The sequence below is a fragment of the Aspergillus japonicus genome (genome assembly GCF_003184785.1).
Source record: "Aspergillus japonicus CBS 114.51 unplaced genomic scaffold BO86scaffold_63, whole genome shotgun sequence".
Classification (NCBI taxonomy): domain Eukaryota; kingdom Fungi; phylum Ascomycota; class Eurotiomycetes; order Eurotiales; family Aspergillaceae; genus Aspergillus; species Aspergillus japonicus.
In genome coordinates this window covers 151233-171209 of record NW_020291700.1, presented here as the reverse complement: position 1 = coordinate 171209, position 19977 = coordinate 151233, and the positions used below count along the sequence as shown (strand labels likewise).

Genomic DNA, 19977 nt, shown 5'->3' with positions numbered 1-19977 from the left:
TAAGAGCGGGGTGTGTTTATGTAACTCTTTCCTCCCCTCAAAAACTTCCTCATGAACTGTGAGATAAGACAGCTTTAAACAGGATGTTTTCGATTTTGAAATTCTATGAATGACAGACTATCACTACTGGCTAACTTGTCTTCGAGCGCAGCTAGACACTTCACGATGTGTGAGGCTTTTTCAAACACGCCGGCCATATCATGAGGTTGATTCTCCTCTCCTCCAGGGATGAGGTCCTCTTCACGTCAACTGAAATCAAATCAATTCAGACGAGCCACCACCCCCAGCATCCAGAACCCTCCAGTGTTCAGATTGCAGATCTTCGTGCCACCGGCTCTCCAGAATCCAAGGCCGGTGAAACTGCCATTAGCCAGATGGCAAGACCCTACAAGGGGACTGAGTTGGATCTCCCTACGATGGTCGAGTAGCTCGAACAATGGCTGTTCGATCCGTGGCTGGATAATATACAGAGTGCGACCTGGTTCAAGCTCGGGTTCGCGAAGATCAAGCAAGAGACTTTCCCATTGGGAGACGGACAGCTCCTTTCCGAGCAGAACTCCGTCCCCTCAGCCACTCCGAACTGGCTTGATGATATAATTGTCTTTATGAATCAGGGATCGACTCTGCTGGTCGATCAATCCGCTCAGCTCCGGAGACCCAGGGTTGATGGTAGGTACGACGCCGTGCCGAATGATCGCTGCTTGTTCTGCCGTCAGGACTTGCTTGCTGACAAGGCTGTCAAGCTCTTGGAGGAGTACCCCAAGGATCCGCTTATCGTGAATGAGAAGAACGCTTCTTAAATCATTGACAGAGTGCAACGCAAGATGCCGCAGAATGTCTGTCGGAATAGAGCGCAATTCATGCTGGAATAGTTGAAGCCCGGTTTGATACACACGGTCCAGGCGCTCACCGTCTGTGCTGACCATGTCGGGACAGTCCCTGTCGGACAGACAGTAAAGGTCATATCTGGTCTTCGAGTTGTTGCTCCTGATCAATCGAAGATCTACCGGCTTGATTATAATCGCACTAACCCTACCACTTTGTTCGGCAAAAGAGACGAACATCTCAATATAGGGTGTCCGGTACTGATAGCCGTAGGCTGCAAGGAGCTGTGCATTGATGGAGTAACGTGCGTTGATCTCACAGATCTTGACAGTACCTGGGTGGTCCGAAGGAAGAAGAAGATCAGATCGCCAGTGTCCCTGGCAATTCTTGAATGGCCTCAGATTATTCGCTTCGCATTGCTCATGCAGCCACTGGAGTGGAAAGGTCAGCACCGCTACCAAAGGTCAAGTCGATGAGTGTCTCACGCGTAGAAGATCTTCCTCGTGTGGTTCGAGTGGCATCCGCCGGGGGAACGCAGCCTGTTCATCGGTCCACCAAGTGTCCACAATGCTGCTGAGTCCGCTGACCAGTGCCTCGTGGAGCTTTGCTACATTCATTTAAAGCCTTTCAGGTACGAGCAGTGGATTCGGAGACTTGTTATTCACATTTCTCCGACAACCGCCAGTGAGGGACTCGAAGTACGTGTTGAAAGTCTGCTTCTGTTTGTGCTGTACTTCCTTCTGGGCTGATTTCGGAGCCACAGGATCTGCTGGACTTATCGTTGAAGCCAGACAGACCTGATGGATGCCGTATTGAGTGACCATCTTGAACTGCTTTATTGGGATGTGCGATTGTTCAAGCATTCGCAATCAACTCAAAAACTTCGTTCTCTGATTCCGTTCAAATATCTTCCAGATTCCTATTCAAAGCGTTGTCCAAAGCCAAAAGCATTTTTTACATTGCCATCGCCACCTTGCCCCTTCTCGAGTACACAGCATACTAATCTCGAGAGCTCGCGATTCTATCACGCTTTGCGCTTCTTCGGCGGTCATCAACTGAGCCGTCGGCATCTGAATCCTCGGCAGAGAGACGCGAAGTGTATTCTTTGTGCTGAAGCAAGAATTGAGTCTAAAGAGCTGTCCATCTTGTCTCTTTGCCCCCTATTGCTTCCTTAGTTGACCTGCTCTGGCTCTGGAGAACTCGACTGCGTATGCAAGACACTTATGAGGTCGAGATGCCAGTCTCACAATATCACGGATTGTTTAAAACCAGGTGGAATGTATTGCAATTGTGAACTGAAGGTCCGAATCCGAGCGCTCTCGCTTGCCATATTGTCCCTTCATGAAAATGGTCAATTCCCCGCACTTGAAGGTTAATCCGACATAAGATATGAAGAATAAGTTCAGTCGAGAACCGAATTAGAGCTCTGACCCCACGGACAGTCGTCAGCTCTCAGGGGTGCGATCAGCTTAATTTATTCTACATCAGTTGAACAATGAAACCAGGATACCTGGATTGCGCGACCGGCAACAGAGGAAGGGTTGTGCACGGATTGGTCTCACAAGACCTACCCGTGTGTCACTGACACGAGACATAGTTAAGTTGCCGGTCGAAGGGCCTCTAGTATCCAGGACATCAGGATGGAGTGGTTATCGCGATAACGAAAAAGAAGCAGTCGGGCATCAGCACTTTAAAACAGACACCAGGCCCAGAATGGAATATCAGGAACTGGTTCAAGTGGATCCGGCCAGCAAAGGAAAACAAGGCCCCGGCCAATTGCCAAGCAATGAGGGCATGCGCGCACTTGCCTCATTGCCTCTACATCATTTCCACCGGCACGTCATCCCTTCCGCCCTGTAAATCACTACATTCCGCACCCTGCCAGTGTACTCAGTACTATACGATTTACCAGTATTTGGGAGCGATGGCACCTCTCACAGCAGAAGAGCTCGTCAAGCACCCAGCGTATCCCACAGTCGAATGGGAACTCACCCCGACAACATCCGGGAAACAAGCAGTGGCCCAGACCCGCCGTGGAGGGCCGATCAATCTGCACTATGAAATTCACGGCACTGGCCCGGTGAAGCTCGTCGTAAGTCTCGAGTGTGATTCTCAACCCATCGGGGATCAATGGTGGTACTGACACGGACCGTGCAGTGGATTATGGGCCTCAACGGGACCCTGAAGGACTGGCGACGCCAGACCAGGTACTTTGGGCACAAGCACGGGTCGCGATACACCTGCTTGGTGTTTGACAATCGTGGCGTCGGTCTCTCAGACAAGCCGATATCTTTTTACTCGACCTCCGAGATGGCCCAGGACGTGGTCGACCTGGTGAGCTCGTTGGGCTGGATCGATCTAGCCGGTCCACCTGAGCGATCTATCCATGTCATTGGTGCTAGCATGGGTGGTATGATAGCTCAAGAGGTCGCGATGCTTATTCCCGATCGCCTTGCGAGCCTGATGCTCAACTGTACGGCACCGCGCCTGGTGCGGACAGGCCCGTTTGTGGAGAACTTGCGGCAGCGGGCGAACATGTTCATCCCTCGCCACATTGATGTGGAGCTGGAGCGGCTGGCGAAGAGCGTTTTTGCCGACGAGTTCCTCGCCCAGCCCGACACTGAATACGAGGACCCGGCGAAGAATTTCCCGACCAAGCGCGATCGCTTTGCTGCGGGCGTCATCCGGAAGCGAGCCAATACGGACGAGTACACCAAGAAGGGGTTCATGATGCAGATTGTGGCCTGCTATTTCCATCACAAGTCGGCAGCGCAGCTGAAGACCCTTGGGGATCGAGTAGGCAGAGACCGCATAGCCGTGACTCATGGCACCAAGGACCTGATGCTGACGTTTCGGCACGGGGAGATCTTATGCGAGGAGATCGGGGATGGGATCACCTGGAGGGCCTTCGAGGGGAGTGGCCACATGCTGGGTTGGGAACGAGAAGAGGAACTGCACGAGTTGATTGAAGAGATTGTGAGCCGATGCAATTAGAGGATGATCTCGAGCAAGAGCATACACCATCTCCCCGCATGATTGAATTAACCACTGTACATTAGACTAAGATTACATTCTGGCGATGAAATAGAAATGCTGACAACCTTCTGCAGAATCGAAGGTACGCAGTAGACAGGTCGCAGTGACCGGTGGCGACTCGTATAGCTGCACTCACTGCACGTAGCTGAAACCCTCGTGACCAGCCACACCAGACACCGCAGCGGTCAGCTGCTGCCCATCAACTGCATCTCATCCCATCCCTCTCATCTCAGCACCATTCATCACGTCTCCTCTGCTTACATTCATTCCACAAGCTCACTGGATATATAAGCAAAGCATCACCCTCCCCCATTTCCCGAAGAAACCCCCGCCCTCCTCACCTCATCCACTCTTTACCCAGCCATATTTAGTTGTATATCACAAAACTCAGGACGATGCCCCACGCCAAAGACGACAGCTACGAGCCCGCCTCCTCGAGCGATGCCCGCTCGCCCTGCCCGGTGCTGAACAGCCTAGCCAACCACCACCGCCTCCCGCACGACGGGCGGAACATCACAGCGGCGCAACTACGCTCGGCGCTGGGCTCGATCGGGCTGGGCGCCGACGTGTCCGCGCTGCTGGTGTGGCGGGCCTTCACGATCCACAGCGACGACGGCGAGTTCGGGCCCCACGGGTCCATCGGCGGCCTGCGCGACGCGACCGACCTCAACGCCGCGGGGGAGCCGGTCCTCCACCTCGACAAAGTCGGCCGCCCGCACGCCATCGAGCACGACGTCTCCGTCACGCGCCAGGACCGCGCCCTCGGCGATCCCATCCCCTGCGACCCCGCCCTCTACGCGCAGTTCGTTGGCAGCACCCCGCGCGCCGGCTTCGGCGTCCCCGACCTCGGCCGCTACCGCAAGCTGCGGTACGCCGAGTCCCAGAAGAGCAATCCCGCTCTGAAGTTCGGGCGTCGCGAGCACTACATCGCCTGCGGCGAGTTGGCCGTCCTGCGGTGTCTGTTTGGCGAGGGCGTGGGGAAGGGCATCCCCAAGAGCTATTTGCAGGCGCTGTTTGGCGAGGAGCGCTTGCCGTTGGAGGAGGGCTGGAGGCCTAGACGCTGGGTTAAGGCGTTTTTGCCCGAGGCCGCGGCCGTGATCCTTGCGATTTCGAGGTATGCTTGGCCTTTTTGAGGGTTGCGGAGGGGAGAGGGGGGAAGTTAGGATGATGTTCTAGGGCCGGGGTTGCGAACGAGGGATCTTGGTTTAGCGAGTGTCTTGATACGTGGTGGTGCTGAGGGGCTGAGGGTTGATCTGTTCAGCTGGGAGGGTTTGCGCCTCAGGGTTCGGCGCCTGGCAAGTATAGCCGACCCGTGTGGGTTTGTTGGCTGCGGTGCTTATCTTATGGCTGCAAGTGGTCAGAATATCAGACTGGCTGCAGGATGCAACTGTCGCTCATCATTGACGTGCAAGGCTCGTGTAGTATCGTATCTGAGAGCAGAGTTGGGCAGACTGGATGTGAGTCTCGGTTGAAAGGTATAGCATAGTACTTGAAGAGTACCTCGTGTGTCTACGGCGTTCTCGACCATCTTGGCGAACGCTTGTCTTGTTGACGTTCCTTCTTAAGCTTTTATATCGTGTTCAGATGGGGTGTACGGTTTGAGTGTGAAGGAGCGTATCACCATGCCATCGCCGTTGCAGAAATCTCTCGAGGGTTCAATACTGGAGCAGTCCACTCATGAGTCTCCTCTTCAAGTCACAGGAAGTGGTCCATTTATGTCTCAACGAGTAACTACTCGCGATGCTGCAAACGGTTGATACCATGATGTAGAAAGACTAGCATGTTCAGATCATGTACCCGAACCCAGGTCCACATGCTTCTAGCCCGAACCCTAAATATAATCGCATGCTCGGGCTAGCAAGCTGTGGGTTGTATTATCAGGCTCTTGACCTTGTGATTGATATCTAAGCAGATTGCCGGGTCGGTGACTGAGCATGTCTCTTCTGTAGACTAGGTGGGTACGATGCATGGCCGCAGACAGGAGCTCATTATGCTTCTCGCATAGTCAATCCACTAGAAGATAGAAGAGCTTATCACTCGGCGAGTCATGCAAGGACTCCTTAGTCCCATAGGTTGAGACTCGAAGGTCCGCCAACAGTGTGTTGAAATAAGCATTCTGGTCCATTTCTAACCGAAGTAACCTTTGTACTCCCAGGGGAGTGGATGACAGCAAACCGATGGCATATCACGCTACTCGATTATAGACAGAGCACCAATAACACCCCAGGGTAGAGCTATCAACAAACAATAACAGCAACAAACACTTCTTTCCCCCAGTGCTATCAGCAGAACCTCCTAAACGGTAGACAAATGTGACCTGTTGCACCCACCGCGTCATCGCAACCCCCATACAGTTGGATTGAGTATCTCACAGAGAACCGTTCAGTAAAGTCTCTTCACGGTCAAGACCGCTACTATAATTATACCTCTCCACCATTATCACGCAGTCTCCAAATCACGCAGTCTCCAAGTCACGCAGTCTCTAAGCTCCATGACGCAGGAACATCTAACTACCGATCAGCGAAACAACGCCTCACCTTCCCTCCTTCACCGAACAACTTTATTCCCCGAGGCCAGAGACTACTGCAGGAACGCGCTGGGTGAAGGATCATCAGGGGAGTTGCTGGCCAGTTGCCACCGCGTGGAGTACGCGCGTCGAGTTGCGATCACTGCCCGGAGGGATTGGTGAGCGATGGGCATTACCCCTGCAGGATGCATGAGATTGCTCTTATAGATCGTATTGAGTCATGAACAAGCTTCGTAGGACAGCTGTGAGTGTAGCTTATGATGATTGATTGTTTGGGTGATTGCTTGTATCGTGGTGGTGGTGGTGGATTGTATGCATTAGGATGAGTGAGAGGATGTGGTAAGCTACAGTTTCTACGGTATATAAATAGTACGTAAGCTACATCTACTAAACAGGGTATTAGTACAGCAACAAAAGTACTATTTGGTTAATGTCTTACTGCAGGCTTAAGCAACTGCCTCGGAGCAGGTCGCCGCCGCCGTACCTTCCAATTGGATGATTTCTACCTACAGTATCAAATCCCACAAACTCCTACATTGGTATTCCACCTTCTCTGCTTCTTGCTGTGTGCACTAAACCTGCTCACCCTTTGCAACTATTCCCGCTCGGATATAGTTCCCCGACGGTAAGACATTTCGTCATCGGGACTGGATAAACATCAATAGATTGTGTCGATCGATCCAACCGACTCCCACTGATTGCTCTCTCCTTGCTGCTTCCCCTCAAAAGCGGAGATTCTGCTGGATCCAGAGCGTTCGGAGAATAATCCTCCTGCCAACGCAGTCTCCACCTACCGATGAACAAGTCATAGCGAGGCTCACAGACGTCATTCACATGTGGCCTGTTTGGCCTGGCAGTCTCGATAAGCCATGGCTATGCTCACCGCATCACGATCAGGCTGACAGCAAGTCAACCTCCATCATCATCACAAGGCCAGCCCCCTCGGAGATCTTCAGTCTGTGCCCTAAGTCTTCTAGTTATAGGCTACTCTCTATACTAACATTTAGTATAGTATGTACGCAAGATATTTCCCCGCATCATGACCTACACTAGTCACGACATCTTTAGCGCAGGTCGCACCATCACCTGGTCGACTGCGGCAAGCAAGCAGAGCATCCAGCAAGCAAGCATGCAACAATTCATCCTGCCCTCGTGAGATGATCATGGTATCAGTCGATCCCGCGTTTCTGGGCGATTGCTCGGCGACGGCTTGAACCGAGTTTTAAGCAGGAATGAGATGAGGGGAAATGATGAGATTACATAAGTCCAGTGAACAAGGCTGTGCAACCCCTTCCTTCGATCGCCCCCCCGAACAGGTAACCGAAAGGATGCAGAAGTACCCAAGATGTCATGATCAGATGCAAGGGCGCTCTCACCTCACTGTTGTTGCGTTGCTGCTGACCGTTTCTCGAAGCCCATCCCAATGTCAGGAACGGTTGGTTTTCCTGGGTATCGGGGATATTCCCCACACGGTACGTACTGTATGTACGGTATGTACTCATTATACAGGATGGTGGTTTGGCGTAGCTCACTGACCAGCAGTTAATCAGCAGATCATGGAGATCAATCTAATTCCCAATCACGACATCCCGAAGCAGATGGCAACAAGGACCAGACATCCAACGCGACGGCTTGACTCCATTTGGCGGGTCTGCCCCAATGATGATCGACCGATGGCTTGCCCAAAGACCTCAGTCAGAGGCGCGCACTAAACACGGCTCTGGGGACACTAACCAGACACTAACCAGGCACTAACTAAGCACTAAACAGCCCGTCATCGGTATCCACGCCTCCAATCAATCCTCGTCTACACCAACTGCACCAACTGTCGCGCCTGCATGGCTTGACACGTATCTACGGCCCTGCCGGCTTGTCAACACGTCAGGGCAAGCAAGCCAGCCAGTCCAGTGGGGAGACAAGGGAAGAAGAAGAAAGGGGAGAAGAAGACGGACTGGCTTAGTAACTTATGCAACCACAACAAACAAACAAAGATGACGATGAGGCGAGATAATCCGACCGTATTCTTCCCAAAGGGAAATTTGCATAGGTACCTATACTCGGTAAGGAGTACTGTACGTCCAGCTCTAAACAAACCGAGCCACACAAAATCAATTAACCCCTCCTTCTCAGGGACCTTCTATAGTTTCAAGCCCTTCTTGCCCTCCTTCTCTCAGGGGAAAAGAATCATGCGGGCCGAAAAGAGCATTGTGATGGAGGGCCACCCGATCGATCAGCTGCCCAACACTCTTAACCTAAAATCTTGTGTAGCTTTTCTTTCGCTTAACCTTTTTCTTCTCCATTTCTTATTTCAATAGTCTATGCAGTGTTAAAGTTCCCGGAGTCTGTTTTGCTTTTCTCGCTTACTCCAATCTAGGGGGAAAGGAGAGAAGGAAACTTAGCCTGGGCCGCCACTGTTGTTATCTCCGACCACCCTGATTATCATACTGACGATGAACCAGCAAGCCCAAATCCGATTCCAAGGGCTGTACAGCCTACCATGACCCGCTTTCCAGCATGAAATTCCGTTCTATAATCCGAGCGATCCACCAGATAGGCCCTTTGCTAGAGTTAAGACTATTCGGACCCGGTATGATTGGTCTCGGCCTGCGCAGCAAGGGAGTAAACTGTTAGTCTTAGCATCTTCTCGACCCTGACAGAGCAGTTCAGACCGAGAATGACGGAGAGGTCAATGCATGCGTAAGCTCAGCTGCCAGGCCACTTTCTGCAGCAGACAGGATGACAAGAAACTAAAAATCAGAAAGAAAAAAAAAAAAAACAAGAAAGTAAAAATGGTCAGAAGGGTGACATCGCTGAAGCATGCATGCACGCCGGACTTCCCAATGGTACATAAAAAGGGCCATCTGCTCGACCAGATGATAAAGGCTTGAATGGTTAGGAAAGCAGGCCTGTCCCTTGTTTTCTTCTTCGTCTTTTCTTCTTTCCCTGCCTAACACGACTCTCTCCCTAGGCCCATCGTCATGCTTCCCTACGTTCTGCTTCTGCTGTTCACAGCCTTGGTGAATGCTTATTCAGACCCAGGAGCCTGCTCGGGGTCCTGCTGGGCTCACGACCCCAATGTCATCCGCCGCAAGACGGACGGCAAGTTCTTTCGCTTTTCCACCGGACTGGGGATCTTGATCTCGTCCGCCAGTGCCATCACCGGGCCCTGGACCGATTTGGGGTACGTGCTGCCCAATGGCTCATCGGTGACAGTGGGGAATGCATCCAATCTCTGGGTAAGACATAACGCTCCCTCAACAACCCTACTACATGTTTTTCCCCTTCCCCCTTGCCCCTTTCCCCCCTTCCCGTCGGGTAGCCCTAAGTCCAACATTCCTCGACTCACCAAATGTAACTCCAGGCTCCGGACGTGCACTACGACAGTGGGACCTATTACCTGTACTATGCCAGCTCCACGCTGGGCAGCCAAAGCTCGACGATCGGGGTGGCCACCTCGACGACGCTGGAGGCGGGCTCGTGGACCGACCACGGCACCATCGGGCTGACCTCCTCGTCGGCCAACACGTACAACGCCATCGACGCCAACTGGATCTCCATCGGTGGCACCGGGTATCTGCAATGGGGCTCGTACTGGCACGGCCTCTACCAGGCGCCCATGACCAGCTCGCTGCAGATCAGCTCGTCCACCCCGACCAACCTGGCCTACAATGCCTCGGGCAACCACGCCATCGAGGCGTCGTACCTCTTCGAGTACGGGGGCTACTACTACCTCACCTTCTCCAGTGGCCAGGCGCAGGGCTACACCAGTGGGCTCCCAGCACAGGGGCTCGAGTACCGCGTCGTCGTTTGCCGGTCGAAGACGGGGACGGGCAGCTTTGTACGTTTTACCTAGCCATCCTCCGTGGGCCCGCTGGTATCTTGCCGTGATATCATGAAGACTCCATTGCTAATGCCGCCCAACAGGTCGACAAGAACGGGGTCGCATGCACCAACAGCGGTGGAACCACCGTCCTCGCCAGTCATGACTACGTCTACGGACCCGGTGGACAGTAAGCTTGCCTCTCTCTTTTGGTCTTTTCCCCGCGCCTATGAGATCCGACCCGAAGCCTATTCCCCACCTCAACCCCCACCACCCATCCACCGATCTATCCACAATTGAACCCATACATCATGATTGCATTACACATACAGAGTCCTAACCTGCGGTTTTCTCAGGGGCATCGTCAACACCACCAACCACGGCATCGTGCTGTACTACCACTACGCCAACCCCAACATCGGCCTGGACACCTCGCAGTACCAGTTCGGCTGGAATACTCTGACATGGGTGGACGGGTGGCCGACTGTTGCCTAAACCATCGGGCCCAGCTATGAGTTTGGACAGAGTATACCCTTTTTTACATCGTTGCTTGCTTGTACCCATGTGGAGATCAAGTCTCGAGTGAATCAGCGAGTGGCGAGCTTTTCGAGATCACCCAACAACAAACAAACCTTCCACAGTTCCACTTGTTCGGAGTTGATTGCCTTCCGAACTGGGCAAATAATCGTCATGACGTTGGACCTTCGAAACAAGAAATGGGATCTCGATCGCGAACGGACGATGGCGCTTGATGGCTGGGTTTCCCCATGGGATTAGATTGAAACCTTCTCCCCGGGGATAGTTGGTGGAGAGGGGGGGGGGGTCCCACTATTTCTTTTCTTGTTTAATTTTTGCATATATTTTGGTGTACTTCTTGGTACCTCGGGTCGAGTGAATACATTGTGCATATATGGTTGCATATCATACCATTGCCCGGTCTTCCAGGGAGTATGTTTGAACGACTAAGTTGTTCTGTGAATGAAATGAGCGCACGGGATAATTTTAGCAAGCCGACAGGGGCAAACCTTTACCCCTGGAAGGACCAACAAATAGAGGATGACTGGGGTTCGAAATTACTCATGATTTCAATCGAACGCAGATCAACCTGGACCAAACATACAGCACACAAAGAAATACTACCGGATTCCCCCCTCCTCAGCAAATCCAACCCCGACAAAACAAAACCAGCAATCTCCCGGAAATTCTTGATGAAGTAGCCCGTTCCCGCACCCTAGCCGTGCCGTACCTGAATATCTGCTGCGCCCTCTCCGTGCCCTGCGAATTCTTGGTGTACAGTACGGTATGTACAAGTATGTATGCTGCGGCCCGCGACGCGGTATGCAACCATGGACGGACTCATAATACGGGAGTGCATTTTCCACCCCTTCCCTTTGCCGCCCGTGCGATCCCAGGGATGAGCTAGACTTTTCTCTTTGAGCATGCCTCGCGCGATTGTGTGTTTGCTCGAGAGGCCGAGCCACGCTCGAGTCTAGATCTCGGTTCCAGACGCGACGGGGCTTGACTCTGGACTGGACTGGACTCGATCGAAGATGGCAGACTCGATGGTCTAGATCTTGCGTTTCGGATTTCGAGATGGCAACTGATGCAAAGAAGGGGGGGCCATCTGAGAATTTCCGGCGAGAGGGAAGACTTTTCACCGTTGCTTGCTGTCTTACTTGCGTTCGTCGTTGAAAAGTAGTAGGACGGAGTCGCCCTTCCACCCCCTGTTGTTCTTTGTGTGACGGACGGTTGCATGCAAGGGCAGAGGCAGAGGGGTTCCCGGGTCTGACAGGTCAGATCCATTGGGGTGGGCTGTGTGTACAGTCCTGTACTCGCAGTACAGTGTGAATTCAATTGGGTACAGTACAGCTGGGTGGGGTGGTTATGGTATAGGGGTGGTTGGTGCCAGGTGGAGTATTGGGGCTCTACGGAGTAGCTTCAATGGAATTTGTGAGGTATTGGATTTGACAGTCCTGGTTTGTATATGGTTTTGTAGTGTTGGCTCTTCAGCCTTGGTGACTTCATCACTAAAGTGGAGTGTATAGTCTCTCCTAACCTTATTACCTGTTCCTGGTGCTGTGATGTGCTGATGGAATTCGCAGAGCAGGAGACGTCCAGCGATGATTACGCCCTAGCATTGAGCATATGCAGTGGTTAACAGTCAAGCTTTGCGGACTCACTGGATAACTTACAGCTCTCGAAGGGAGAAAACACCCAGACATCAAGAATCCATGCACTGGCCTAGAATGTAAGGTTGTCACAACCCTATCCCACGACAGGCCATCCCGATAGACTACAGTGGCAGACAGAAATCTAAGCAACAGGAAGGTCAATTGCGCCCCGAAATAATACGTACAGTACAGTACATCCTTCAGACAAACCCATCTCCAGGCCCCAGTCTTAGAGACGCAAATCCAGCACAAAACATAACATAACCTATCAAACCATGACGACTATTCTCCCATCCAGTCCAACCCTACAACCGCACATCATCAAAATACTTCCTCCCCTCGTCCCCCAACAACCCCGCCACGACCTCCTCCAACTCGACCGTCCCCCGCTCGACCCGCCCCTCCGTCGTCCGCTGCGCATACTGCTTATACATCACGCCCCCGGGCAGAAAGCTCAGCGTCATCTCGACAAACGGACCGACGGCGGTCTCCGGCAAGAACCGCGCAAAGTACTCCGTCAGATTCTCCTTCTCGACGGGGCGCAGCGCCACCGCGCGGCCCACCACCTTGGCCAACGCCCGCTGTACATCCAGCGACGAGTACTCGCGCGGGCCGTGCAGCTCGAACACATCCGGCGTTCCGGTAGGGGCTGTCTCGTGGGCCAGGATACATCTCGCGCTGTGGGATCCGATGTCCTTGACGGCGACCTGTGGCGATAGCGGTCAGCTCCAACTCTCTCTCTCTCTCTTCTCCACCGGGCTCCCGACCACCCAGGAAATTGGGGACCGGACCATGGGCACCTCAAAATCCACCGGCGTAATCACCGTCTCGAGATACGGTCGCTCCTTATGCCGGACGTTCTGCACCGCCGTCGCCCAGTTCTCCATGAAGTACGCACACCGCATGATCACCACCTCGGCCGCGGCGTCGCGCAGGATGGCTTCGGAGATATGGTTCGTCATGATCTCGCCCTGTCCATCGAGTTGTCAGTGTCCCCGTTCGCGCCTACTCCACTCCCGCACGACATGCATCCCCCGGAACCACCATGGCAGATGCAGCCGCGCAGGCTGGGGATAAGCATACCGTCCCCGCCCCGACCTCAGCCCCCAAACTCGACAGCAGCACCAGCCGCCGCACGGTGCCGGAGCGCTGGATCGCCAGCCGGATGTTGGTGGAGACGGTGGTAGCCCACTCGTCGAGCGGCGTGGTCCCGTTCAGACACGGCGGCAGCACGAAGAAGACGGTGTCGAAGCCGTGGAAGTTCAGCGTGGCGGGCACGGTCAGGTCGCCTGGGTAGGGCTCGAAGTGCGGGTGGTTCTGGAGGTGGGGGGGCACGCGGTGGAAGTTGCGGTAGAGGCCGCGGATGTGCAGCTTCTCGTGGAGAGGGCTGGCGAGGAGGGCGGTGATGGTGGCTTGGGCGGTTTGCGGGGAGGCGGGGGCTATCAGGATGCGCATTTTTGGTGGTGTGACAGGTGGTGTGACAGGTGATGTGGTGGTGCTATGGGTTGTTGGCGGAGAGGGAGGTGGATGGGATCATACAGTTGTGGATGTTGTAGGTACTGTACGGTAGTAGATGGCTGCACTTTAAGTAGGTGGTGATGATGATGATGCATGGGCTTCATTGTGTCGGAGCTGGATACGAAGAGCACTGCGGGGAAGTGTTGCGGTTATTGGGTACCGTCTGCTGAGCTCGAGATTTGAGTTGCTTGTCTGTGAACCTTGAGGACCTAATGATCTACTTCTGGATGCATGGCAACTGGCAAGATGTCAAGCAAGCCGATGATCTCACCGACCCCGAGTCTAGCCCCAACGCAGTCTAGCCCCCCGAGCAATCACGCCATCGACCACGTGACTCCGCTGACTAACGCCGACCATCGGCCCTGTCCGGGGGCAGTGACATCGACTGTAAGCTATCTGTTCCTTCATCAGCCAGCTGCACGTATCCTCTCGATACATCGCTGACTGCAAGCAAAAGCAGCAATGTTCCGCCAGAGTATCCGCCGCTTCGGCACGACCGCACTCCGCGCCGCGGAAGCCTCCTCGTCCACGACGACGGCGGCCGCCTACAATGTCCGGGTCTCGCAGACCCAGGGCGTGGTGAACGGTCTGACGGCGGGTAAGTAGTACCGCATCCGCCCTCCCAGCACCGCCTTCCGCTAACCCACTGCTTCCCGCAAACAGCAATCGGCAACACCCCGCTCATCCGGCTGAAGCGCCTCTCCGACGAAACGGGGTGCAACATCCTGGGCAAAGCCGAATTCCAGAACCCGGGGGGCAGCGTCAAGGACCGGGCCGCGCTCTTCGTGGTGGAGGACGCGGAGCGGCGCGGCCTCCTGAAGCCCGGCGGCACGGTGGTGGAGGGCACGGCGGGGAACACGGGGATCGGGCTGGCGCACGTGTGCCGGTCGAAGGGGTACAAGCTGGTGATCTACATGCCCAACACGCAGGCGCAGGGCAAGATCGACCTGCTGCGGCTGCTGGGCGCGGAGGTGTACCCCGTGCCCGCGGTGGCGTTCGACAACCCGGAGAACTACAACCACCAGGCGCGGCGGCACGCCGAGTCCCTGGAGAACGCCGTCTGGACGAACCAGTTCGACAACACGGCCAACCGCCAGGCGCACATCGAGACCACGGGGCCGGAGATCTGGGCCCAGACCTCGGGCCACCTGGATGCGTTCACGTGCGCCACGGGCACGGGGGGCACGCTGGCGGGCATCACGCGGTATCTGAAGACGGTCAGCGAGGGCAAGGTCCAGTGCTTCCTGGCGGATCCGCCGGGCTCGGTGCTGCATAGCTATATCCAGAGTGGCGGGACGTTGGTCGAGCGGTCGGGCAGCAGTATCACGGAGGGGATCGGGCAGGGCCGCGTTACGGACAATCTGTCGCCGGATATCGGGCTGCTGGATGGGTCGTTGAATATTCCCGATGAGAAGTCGATCGAGATGGTGTATCGGTGTCTCGATGAGGAGGGGCTGTACCTCGGGGCCAGCTCGGCGCTGAATGTCGCTGCTGCGCATGAGGTTGCGCTGAAGCTGGGCAAGGGCAGCACCGTTGTCACGATTCTGTGCGATGGCGCGTACCGGTACGCCGACCGGCTGTTCTCGAACTCCTGGCTGCAGGGCAAGGGGCTGCGCACGGCGGTGCCCAAGCATTTAGAGAAGTACATCGTGCTGCCTTAGGGGGAAGGAGTTTGTATAGTAGACTTGTGCATAGATAACGAAGCATTTTGTGTTCATCCGGTGTATCGGTGGGAGTTTGTATAGTAGTTTGAGGATGTGATTGGATAATGGTTCATGTTTTGTTTATCCGGTATATCGGTGGGGAACTGGTAATACTATACAAGAGTAGTGAGTCCATAGACCTAACAAAAGCAAAGGCGCGGCAGCCCAGAAAGAAAGCACAGACGCACCAACGAACAAACGCCATCATGCACCCATTTCTATCCCGAAGAAAAGAATCAACGCCGAACCCATGTATAGAACATGTACAAGTAGCACCACCACCCCCAACCCCCAACCCCTCGCAGCTCTCATCTCCAACCACCCCCTAAAACTGACAGTCTAATCATCATCCGCCGGCATCCGCATATAGGCATCAATCGCCGCACTGAACGCCGCGAAACCCGCACACCCCGCCGCAGCCGCCTGGGGCCCCGCCTTGGCCCCCAGGATGCCGCCGGTGATGCACCCGGCCGCGACGCTGTTGGTGAGGTCGTTCTTGGCGCGCAGCCCCTCGATGCAGCACTCGGTGCCCGAGTACAGCGCGCCCACGATGCCGAAGTTCTTGGCCGACGACCACGACCGCGAGCCCATGTCCTTGAAGCCGCGGCGGACCTGCTCGCGCCAGGGGAGGTCCATGATCGCTTTGCCTTGTGGCGTGAAGGTGGAGTCGTAGGACATCTTTGCGTTCATTTGTTAGTTTGGTGGCCGAATGGGGGGTGGGAGATGGGGGATGGGGAGAGGAGAGAGTTAGGGAGAGGGTAAGGAAGAGGGGCTGTGAACTGAGGGCAGAGGGGGTTGACATGCAACGCCAGCGTCTCGCTATCCAACTCTTCCTCGGAGTATGTGTATTGGAGTCGGGGGGGAGAGCGAAAGGGAAAGGGAAAGGGAAACATACACTAGCCATAAACAACCCGAACACACCACCCAGACCGAAACCCATCGTGCCGGAGATGACCGTCTTCACGGGGCAGGATTCCATCGCGCCGTACATCTGCAGTCACACTCGGGTCAGCAAGCCTGCTTTAAAAAGTACTTCCCGAATCGAGGACGTACCAGCTTCACCATCGCCTGCTCCTGCTCGCTCATGCCCTGCATGTTGGGGCCGCCGCCCATCCCTCCGAGGGGCGGGGTCACGCTGGGGAAACTCATGCTGTGCGTGATCGATGTGGTGATATAGAAGATTGACTTTGTAAGGTTGTCAACGGTGGAGACAGCCTGGCGACCTGCCGAAAGGACAAAGTGATGGGATGGAGAACGTATCAACACCGAGCTCTATCGCGCCCCGGACTTTTTGCGGAGACGGAGTGGCGGCCCTCTCGCAATTTTATTCACGGCGCGCCAGTACCGCCACTTGCGCAGGTTGCACGTGATACACTCCCGGACGCTATACGAGGCTGAGGCTCTACGAACGGCATTCTGTGCATGGAAAATAAATCGGTCGATAAATGTGTCAAGATAAGATAATGTGTATTGGCTATATCTAACAGACTGGCGATCACAGCCATCTATCCAAGAAGGAAAGTAAGTCAACGACTGCAAGAATGTAGCAACGCTCATCGTAAAGGGTATTGCGATCAACAATCATAACCCTGCGTAAATCCGTACTGGCCTCATGCCCCATGGCTGCAACCCAGCGTCTACCGTTCAATCTAAATTCAAGATCATATGCTGTATTTACAATGCGCTGGAATCAATCCCGCTTGTCGTCCTTGTCCGGGAAGAATTCCCTCCTCTCTGGCGACGGACTCAAACTGCGCTCCCACTCCGCCATCAGGTTCGACGCCGTGCGGGTCAACTTCGAAGGCGCCAGTTTGGTCATCGCCGGCCAGGGGATCCCGTCGGAAACGCTGGGATCCGGAATGCTGCTGTCGTGCAGCGGGCGCCAGTCGCCAAAGCTAGGTGGTTCCGTCAGGATGATACTCCCCGAGAAAAAGAAAGACAGAACTTACCTGGCGCTGGTGCGAGGGCTGCTGTTCTGCGTCATCGGCGACTGGTCATGCTTCGTCTCCAACGTGCTGCGACTGGACGACGGCGTGTGCGTCTTCTTCGGCTTCGGAGACTCCCACTCCCAGTTGTCTTCAACGTCCGGGGGGTTACTGTGGTCGCCCCATCGGGGTTCGTTCGGCCCGCTTGGGGTAGTGGCGGCTCCGCGAGCGCGAGGGGACTTCTGCCCAGGTGGATCAATGCCGAATTCACTCCAGAACGACGAATCGATATCCGCCGATTTGGAGTCTTTACCAGAATGTTTGCTCCCAGACCCCTTGCTCCCCGAGGAGGACCGCGACAGCGTAGTCCCTCCGTATACCGACAACCGATCCCGACTGCGTGATGTCGAACTGGACGACACCCGCTGGCGCACCGGTGGCACACCCCTCGACTCGGTCGCACTGATTCCCTCTTCTCCCACCGTGGCTTGTCGGATGTCCTCCAAGAACGTCCAGAGTCCTTCCTTCAAATCCGACGCCATCTGCTTGCCGGTCCGCACGAGGGCATCTCGCGACGGGGGCGGCATGGTGTTCCGCCACTGCGAAATCATGTCATCTGCAGGCTTCGAGCTCACGCCGCCCGCAATGGCACTGCGTTCGACAGAAGAGGGTAAGGTCGCCGACCGTGGAGATCGACCGATGCGTTGGCTGCCGGCCTCCGACTCGGACCCCGTATTGCCCTCCCCAGATCCCGTCGTTGGGGAAAGCAAGGACAGGGCCCGAGTGTGGGAGCCTCGGAAGACCCGTCGGCCATTGGCAGAAACGTTGGTGCCCTTGGTCGCGGCCGCGCGGAGGCTCTGCCGCCGCTCCAGCTCCCGGCTGAGTCGGACCTGGGCCGCCGACGAGCTGCCTGCACTGCTTACACTGTGGTCGCGGCGATGTGGGAAGGTGGGCTCGTCAGGGGATCGCAGGGAGACCAGCGGCTCGGCGCGATGGCTGATCTCCGTGCGTTTCTTTGTCTTCTCGGCCGACGCCCACTGCTTTTTCAAAGAGTCCAGCTCCGTCTCGGCCCGGTTCAACTCTTCCCGAAGCTCCAGCACTTTTCGCTCCTGCGAGGCGATCGCGGTCAGCAGACCCGAGCCGTCATCTTTCTCCTCAAAGGCCAGCGGGGTGCCGAGATGGGGGACCGGCGACTGGTGAGCGGAGGTCCGTGTCACGGGCGTCATCGATCCGGGAGACGCAAGACTGGGGTCGTAAGCTTCGGGTCCGGAGGGGATATTGATGGGAAAGTTGAGGGTAAGTCGCTTGGCGTGTCTGGCAGCACCATGAGGGCGAGGGGGGAGAGAAGATCGCTTGAGTTGGGTGGGAGTCCGGCCGGTCGGCGATGCAGGGTGATGGTCATGGTTGAGCTGGTCAGGCGACGATGGCAGCAGCTTCGCGGTTTGGGACGTTTCCGGCGCGGTTTCCGCCTCGCCCGTTCCCGGGAAATCCCCCATGACGGGCCAGCGTGTGGAGGATGGAGATCGTGGGCGAAGCTGATAAGGGTCGGTTCGGAGATTTATTGCCAGATCGAGAGCGTAATCATGACATTCGTTCCCTTGTTGAATGGAGAGAAGAGGGGAAGAGGGGAAGAGGGGAGAAATGAGAGGCCCACCGCCACAGTCGAGGGGAATTGCAATTGTTGGCTGATAAGAAAAGAATGTATGTACGTCTGAGGTGTATGAGTATGGATGGATGGATGGATGGGCCCGTCAGTAGTGATAAACAATCATCAATGACAACAATAACAACACACACACACAAAGGACAGTGGGCAGCAACCAGACTGGACACGGAAAGACAATGGGAATAGAAGGCAGACAAGAAGAAAGGGAGAAGGGGAAAGGAGAAAAGGAAGCGAGGGAAAGTTTAGAGAGAGAGTAGGTAAGGGAAGAGGGAAGGACTAGACCCAACACGGGGGGGGTCGTTTGGTGAAGGGTGAAGTTCACTAAAAAGACGGTGATTTCGGCAAGTTAGCGGGTCGCAACGCGCATCCCTTCCGCCTCCGCCTCGTCCAATTCCCGTTTCAGGGGAGAGGGGAAAATGAGAGAGAGAGAGAGTGTGTGTGTGGTGTCAGAGCATGTTCTTTGCCACTCAGTAGTGACGTCTGACTTGGCATCATTTGCACATACTCGTGTATTGGTGTACCCAAAGACATTGAGATAGTATAGTATACTCCTGTGCAAACTGCAGTCTCCGCTGGCCCTGATAAGGATGATCATATGGTTGACAGCCCCCAAGCTGAAACCCGCCAAATACTGCCCAGCACGAGTCGCTCCACGCGGGTGGTCAGTTTGATTACTTTGTCTATCTTTGCCTGCTTCTGGCCCTCCCCTGTCTCCTGTCTTTATTCCCATAGCAATGAGGGGGGGGGGGAGGCGGGGTGGTGAAATTGCCCAATTGCATTACTATG

The 19977-nt window shown here is 55.1% G+C and overlaps 8 protein-coding genes across 8 annotated transcripts; 4 read left to right on the top strand and 4 right to left on the bottom strand.

Moving 5' to 3' along the window:
* Positions 1-566: 566 nt before the first annotated feature.
* BO86DRAFT_403162 (uncharacterized protein) lies at positions 567-1442 on the bottom strand (the record flags this gene model as incomplete). The annotated part of the gene is made up of 2 exons (XM_025673918.1): positions 567-1256; positions 1311-1442. The coding sequence occupies 2 exons, from the start codon at positions 1440-1442 to the stop codon at positions 567-569; spliced, it is 822 nt and encodes a 273-aa protein (XP_025523963.1).
* Positions 1443-2674: 1232 nt separating this feature from the next.
* BO86DRAFT_346119 (alpha/beta fold hydrolase) lies at positions 2675-3872 on the top strand. The gene is made up of 2 exons (XM_025669235.1): positions 2675-2917; positions 2983-3872. The coding sequence occupies exons 1-2, from the start codon at positions 2750-2752 to the stop codon at positions 3817-3819; spliced, it is 1005 nt and encodes a 334-aa protein (XP_025523962.1). The 5' UTR covers positions 2675-2749; the 3' UTR covers positions 3820-3872.
* Positions 3873-4256: 384 nt separating this feature from the next.
* Positions 4257-4994, top strand: BO86DRAFT_321682 (putative peroxidase; the record flags this gene model as incomplete). Its single annotated transcript, XM_025668355.1, has 1 exon — positions 4257-4994. The coding sequence occupies one exon, from the start codon at positions 4257-4259 to the stop codon at positions 4992-4994; it is 738 nt and encodes a 245-aa protein (XP_025523961.1).
* A 4208-nt stretch (positions 4995-9202) lies between these two features.
* On the top strand, positions 9203-11146 carry BO86DRAFT_412672 (arabinan endo-1,5-alpha-L-arabinosidase). Its single transcript, XM_025674670.1, has 4 exons — positions 9203-9624; positions 9750-10226; positions 10313-10398; positions 10565-11146. Exons 1-4 carry the CDS (start codon positions 9367-9369, stop codon positions 10701-10703), a joined length of 960 nt encoding a protein of 319 aa, XP_025523960.1. The 5' UTR covers positions 9203-9366; the 3' UTR covers positions 10704-11146.
* Positions 11147-12524: 1378 nt separating this feature from the next.
* On the bottom strand, positions 12525-14101 carry BO86DRAFT_346109 (NAD(P)-binding protein). Its single transcript, XM_025669234.1, has 3 exons — positions 13463-14101; positions 13171-13350; positions 12525-13086 (listed from the first exon to the last, which is right to left on the bottom strand). The coding sequence occupies exons 1-3, from the start codon at positions 13832-13834 to the stop codon at positions 12685-12687; spliced, it is 954 nt and encodes a 317-aa protein (XP_025523959.1). The 5' UTR covers positions 13835-14101; the 3' UTR covers positions 12525-12684.
* Positions 14102-14337: 236 nt separating this feature from the next.
* Positions 14338-15665, top strand: BO86DRAFT_392141 (cysteine synthase A). The gene is made up of 2 exons (XM_025672745.1): positions 14338-14495; positions 14561-15665. The coding sequence occupies exons 1-2, from the start codon at positions 14360-14362 to the stop codon at positions 15556-15558; spliced, it is 1134 nt and encodes a 377-aa protein (XP_025523958.1). The 5' UTR covers positions 14338-14359; the 3' UTR covers positions 15559-15665.
* A 259-nt stretch (positions 15666-15924) lies between these two features.
* On the bottom strand, positions 15925-16878 carry BO86DRAFT_392140 (translocation channel protein TIM22). Its single transcript, XM_025672744.1, has 3 exons — positions 16654-16878; positions 16496-16591; positions 15925-16278 (listed from the first exon to the last, which is right to left on the bottom strand). The coding sequence occupies exons 1-3, from the start codon at positions 16747-16749 to the stop codon at positions 15940-15942; spliced, it is 531 nt and encodes a 176-aa protein (XP_025523957.1). The 5' UTR covers positions 16750-16878; the 3' UTR covers positions 15925-15939.
* Positions 16879-17290: 412 nt separating this feature from the next.
* BO86DRAFT_321667 (uncharacterized protein) lies at positions 17291-19021 on the bottom strand (the record flags this gene model as incomplete). The annotated part of the gene is made up of 2 exons (XM_025668353.1): positions 17291-17495; positions 17550-19021. The coding sequence occupies 2 exons, from the start codon at positions 19019-19021 to the stop codon at positions 17291-17293; spliced, it is 1677 nt and encodes a 558-aa protein (XP_025523956.1).
* Positions 19022-19977: the final 956 nt, after the last annotated feature.

Excerpts from the sequence above, each read along its gene's own strand:
- BO86DRAFT_346119 (XM_025669235.1), top strand. The coding sequence starts at position 2,750 with ATGGCACCTCTCACAGCAGAAGAGCTCGTCAAGCACCCAGCGTATCCC. Across the intron at positions 2,918-2,982 it reads CTGGCCCGGTGAAGCTCGTC|TGGATTATGGGCCTCAACGG; the intron begins GTAAGTCTCGAG and ends CGGACCGTGCAG.
- BO86DRAFT_412672 (XM_025674670.1), top strand. The coding sequence starts at position 9,367 with ATGCTTCCCTACGTTCTGCTTCTGCTGTTCACAGCCTTGGTGAATGCT. Across the intron at positions 9,625-9,749 it reads GGAATGCATCCAATCTCTGG|GCTCCGGACGTGCACTACGA; the intron begins GTAAGACATAAC and ends ATGTAACTCCAG. Across the intron at positions 10,227-10,312 it reads AGACGGGGACGGGCAGCTTT|GTCGACAAGAACGGGGTCGC; the intron begins GTACGTTTTACC and ends GCCGCCCAACAG.
- BO86DRAFT_346109 (XM_025669234.1), bottom strand. The coding sequence starts at position 13,834 with ATGCGCATCCTGATAGCCCCCGCCTCCCCGCAAACCGCCCAAGCCACC. Across the intron at positions 13,351-13,462 it reads CTGAGGTCGGGGCGGGGACG|GGCGAGATCATGACGAACCA; the intron begins GTATGCTTATCC and ends CTCGATGGACAG. Across the intron at positions 13,087-13,170 it reads TGGATTTTGAGGTGCCCATG|GTCGCCGTCAAGGACATCGG; the intron begins GTCCGGTCCCCA and ends CTATCGCCACAG.
- BO86DRAFT_392141 (XM_025672745.1), top strand. The coding sequence starts at position 14,360 with ATGTTCCGCCAGAGTATCCGCCGCTTCGGCACGACCGCACTCCGCGCC. Across the intron at positions 14,496-14,560 it reads GGTGAACGGTCTGACGGCGG|CAATCGGCAACACCCCGCTC; the intron begins GTAAGTAGTACC and ends TCCCGCAAACAG.
- BO86DRAFT_392140 (XM_025672744.1), bottom strand. The coding sequence starts at position 16,749 with ATGAGTTTCCCCAGCGTGACCCCGCCCCTCGGAGGGATGGGCGGCGGC. Across the intron at positions 16,592-16,653 it reads AGCAGGCGATGGTGAAGCTG|ATGTACGGCGCGATGGAATC; the intron begins GTACGTCCTCGA and ends GTGTGACTGCAG. Across the intron at positions 16,279-16,495 it reads TCGGGTTGTTTATGGCTAGT|ATGTCCTACGACTCCACCTT; the intron begins GTATGTTTCCCT and ends ATGAACGCAAAG.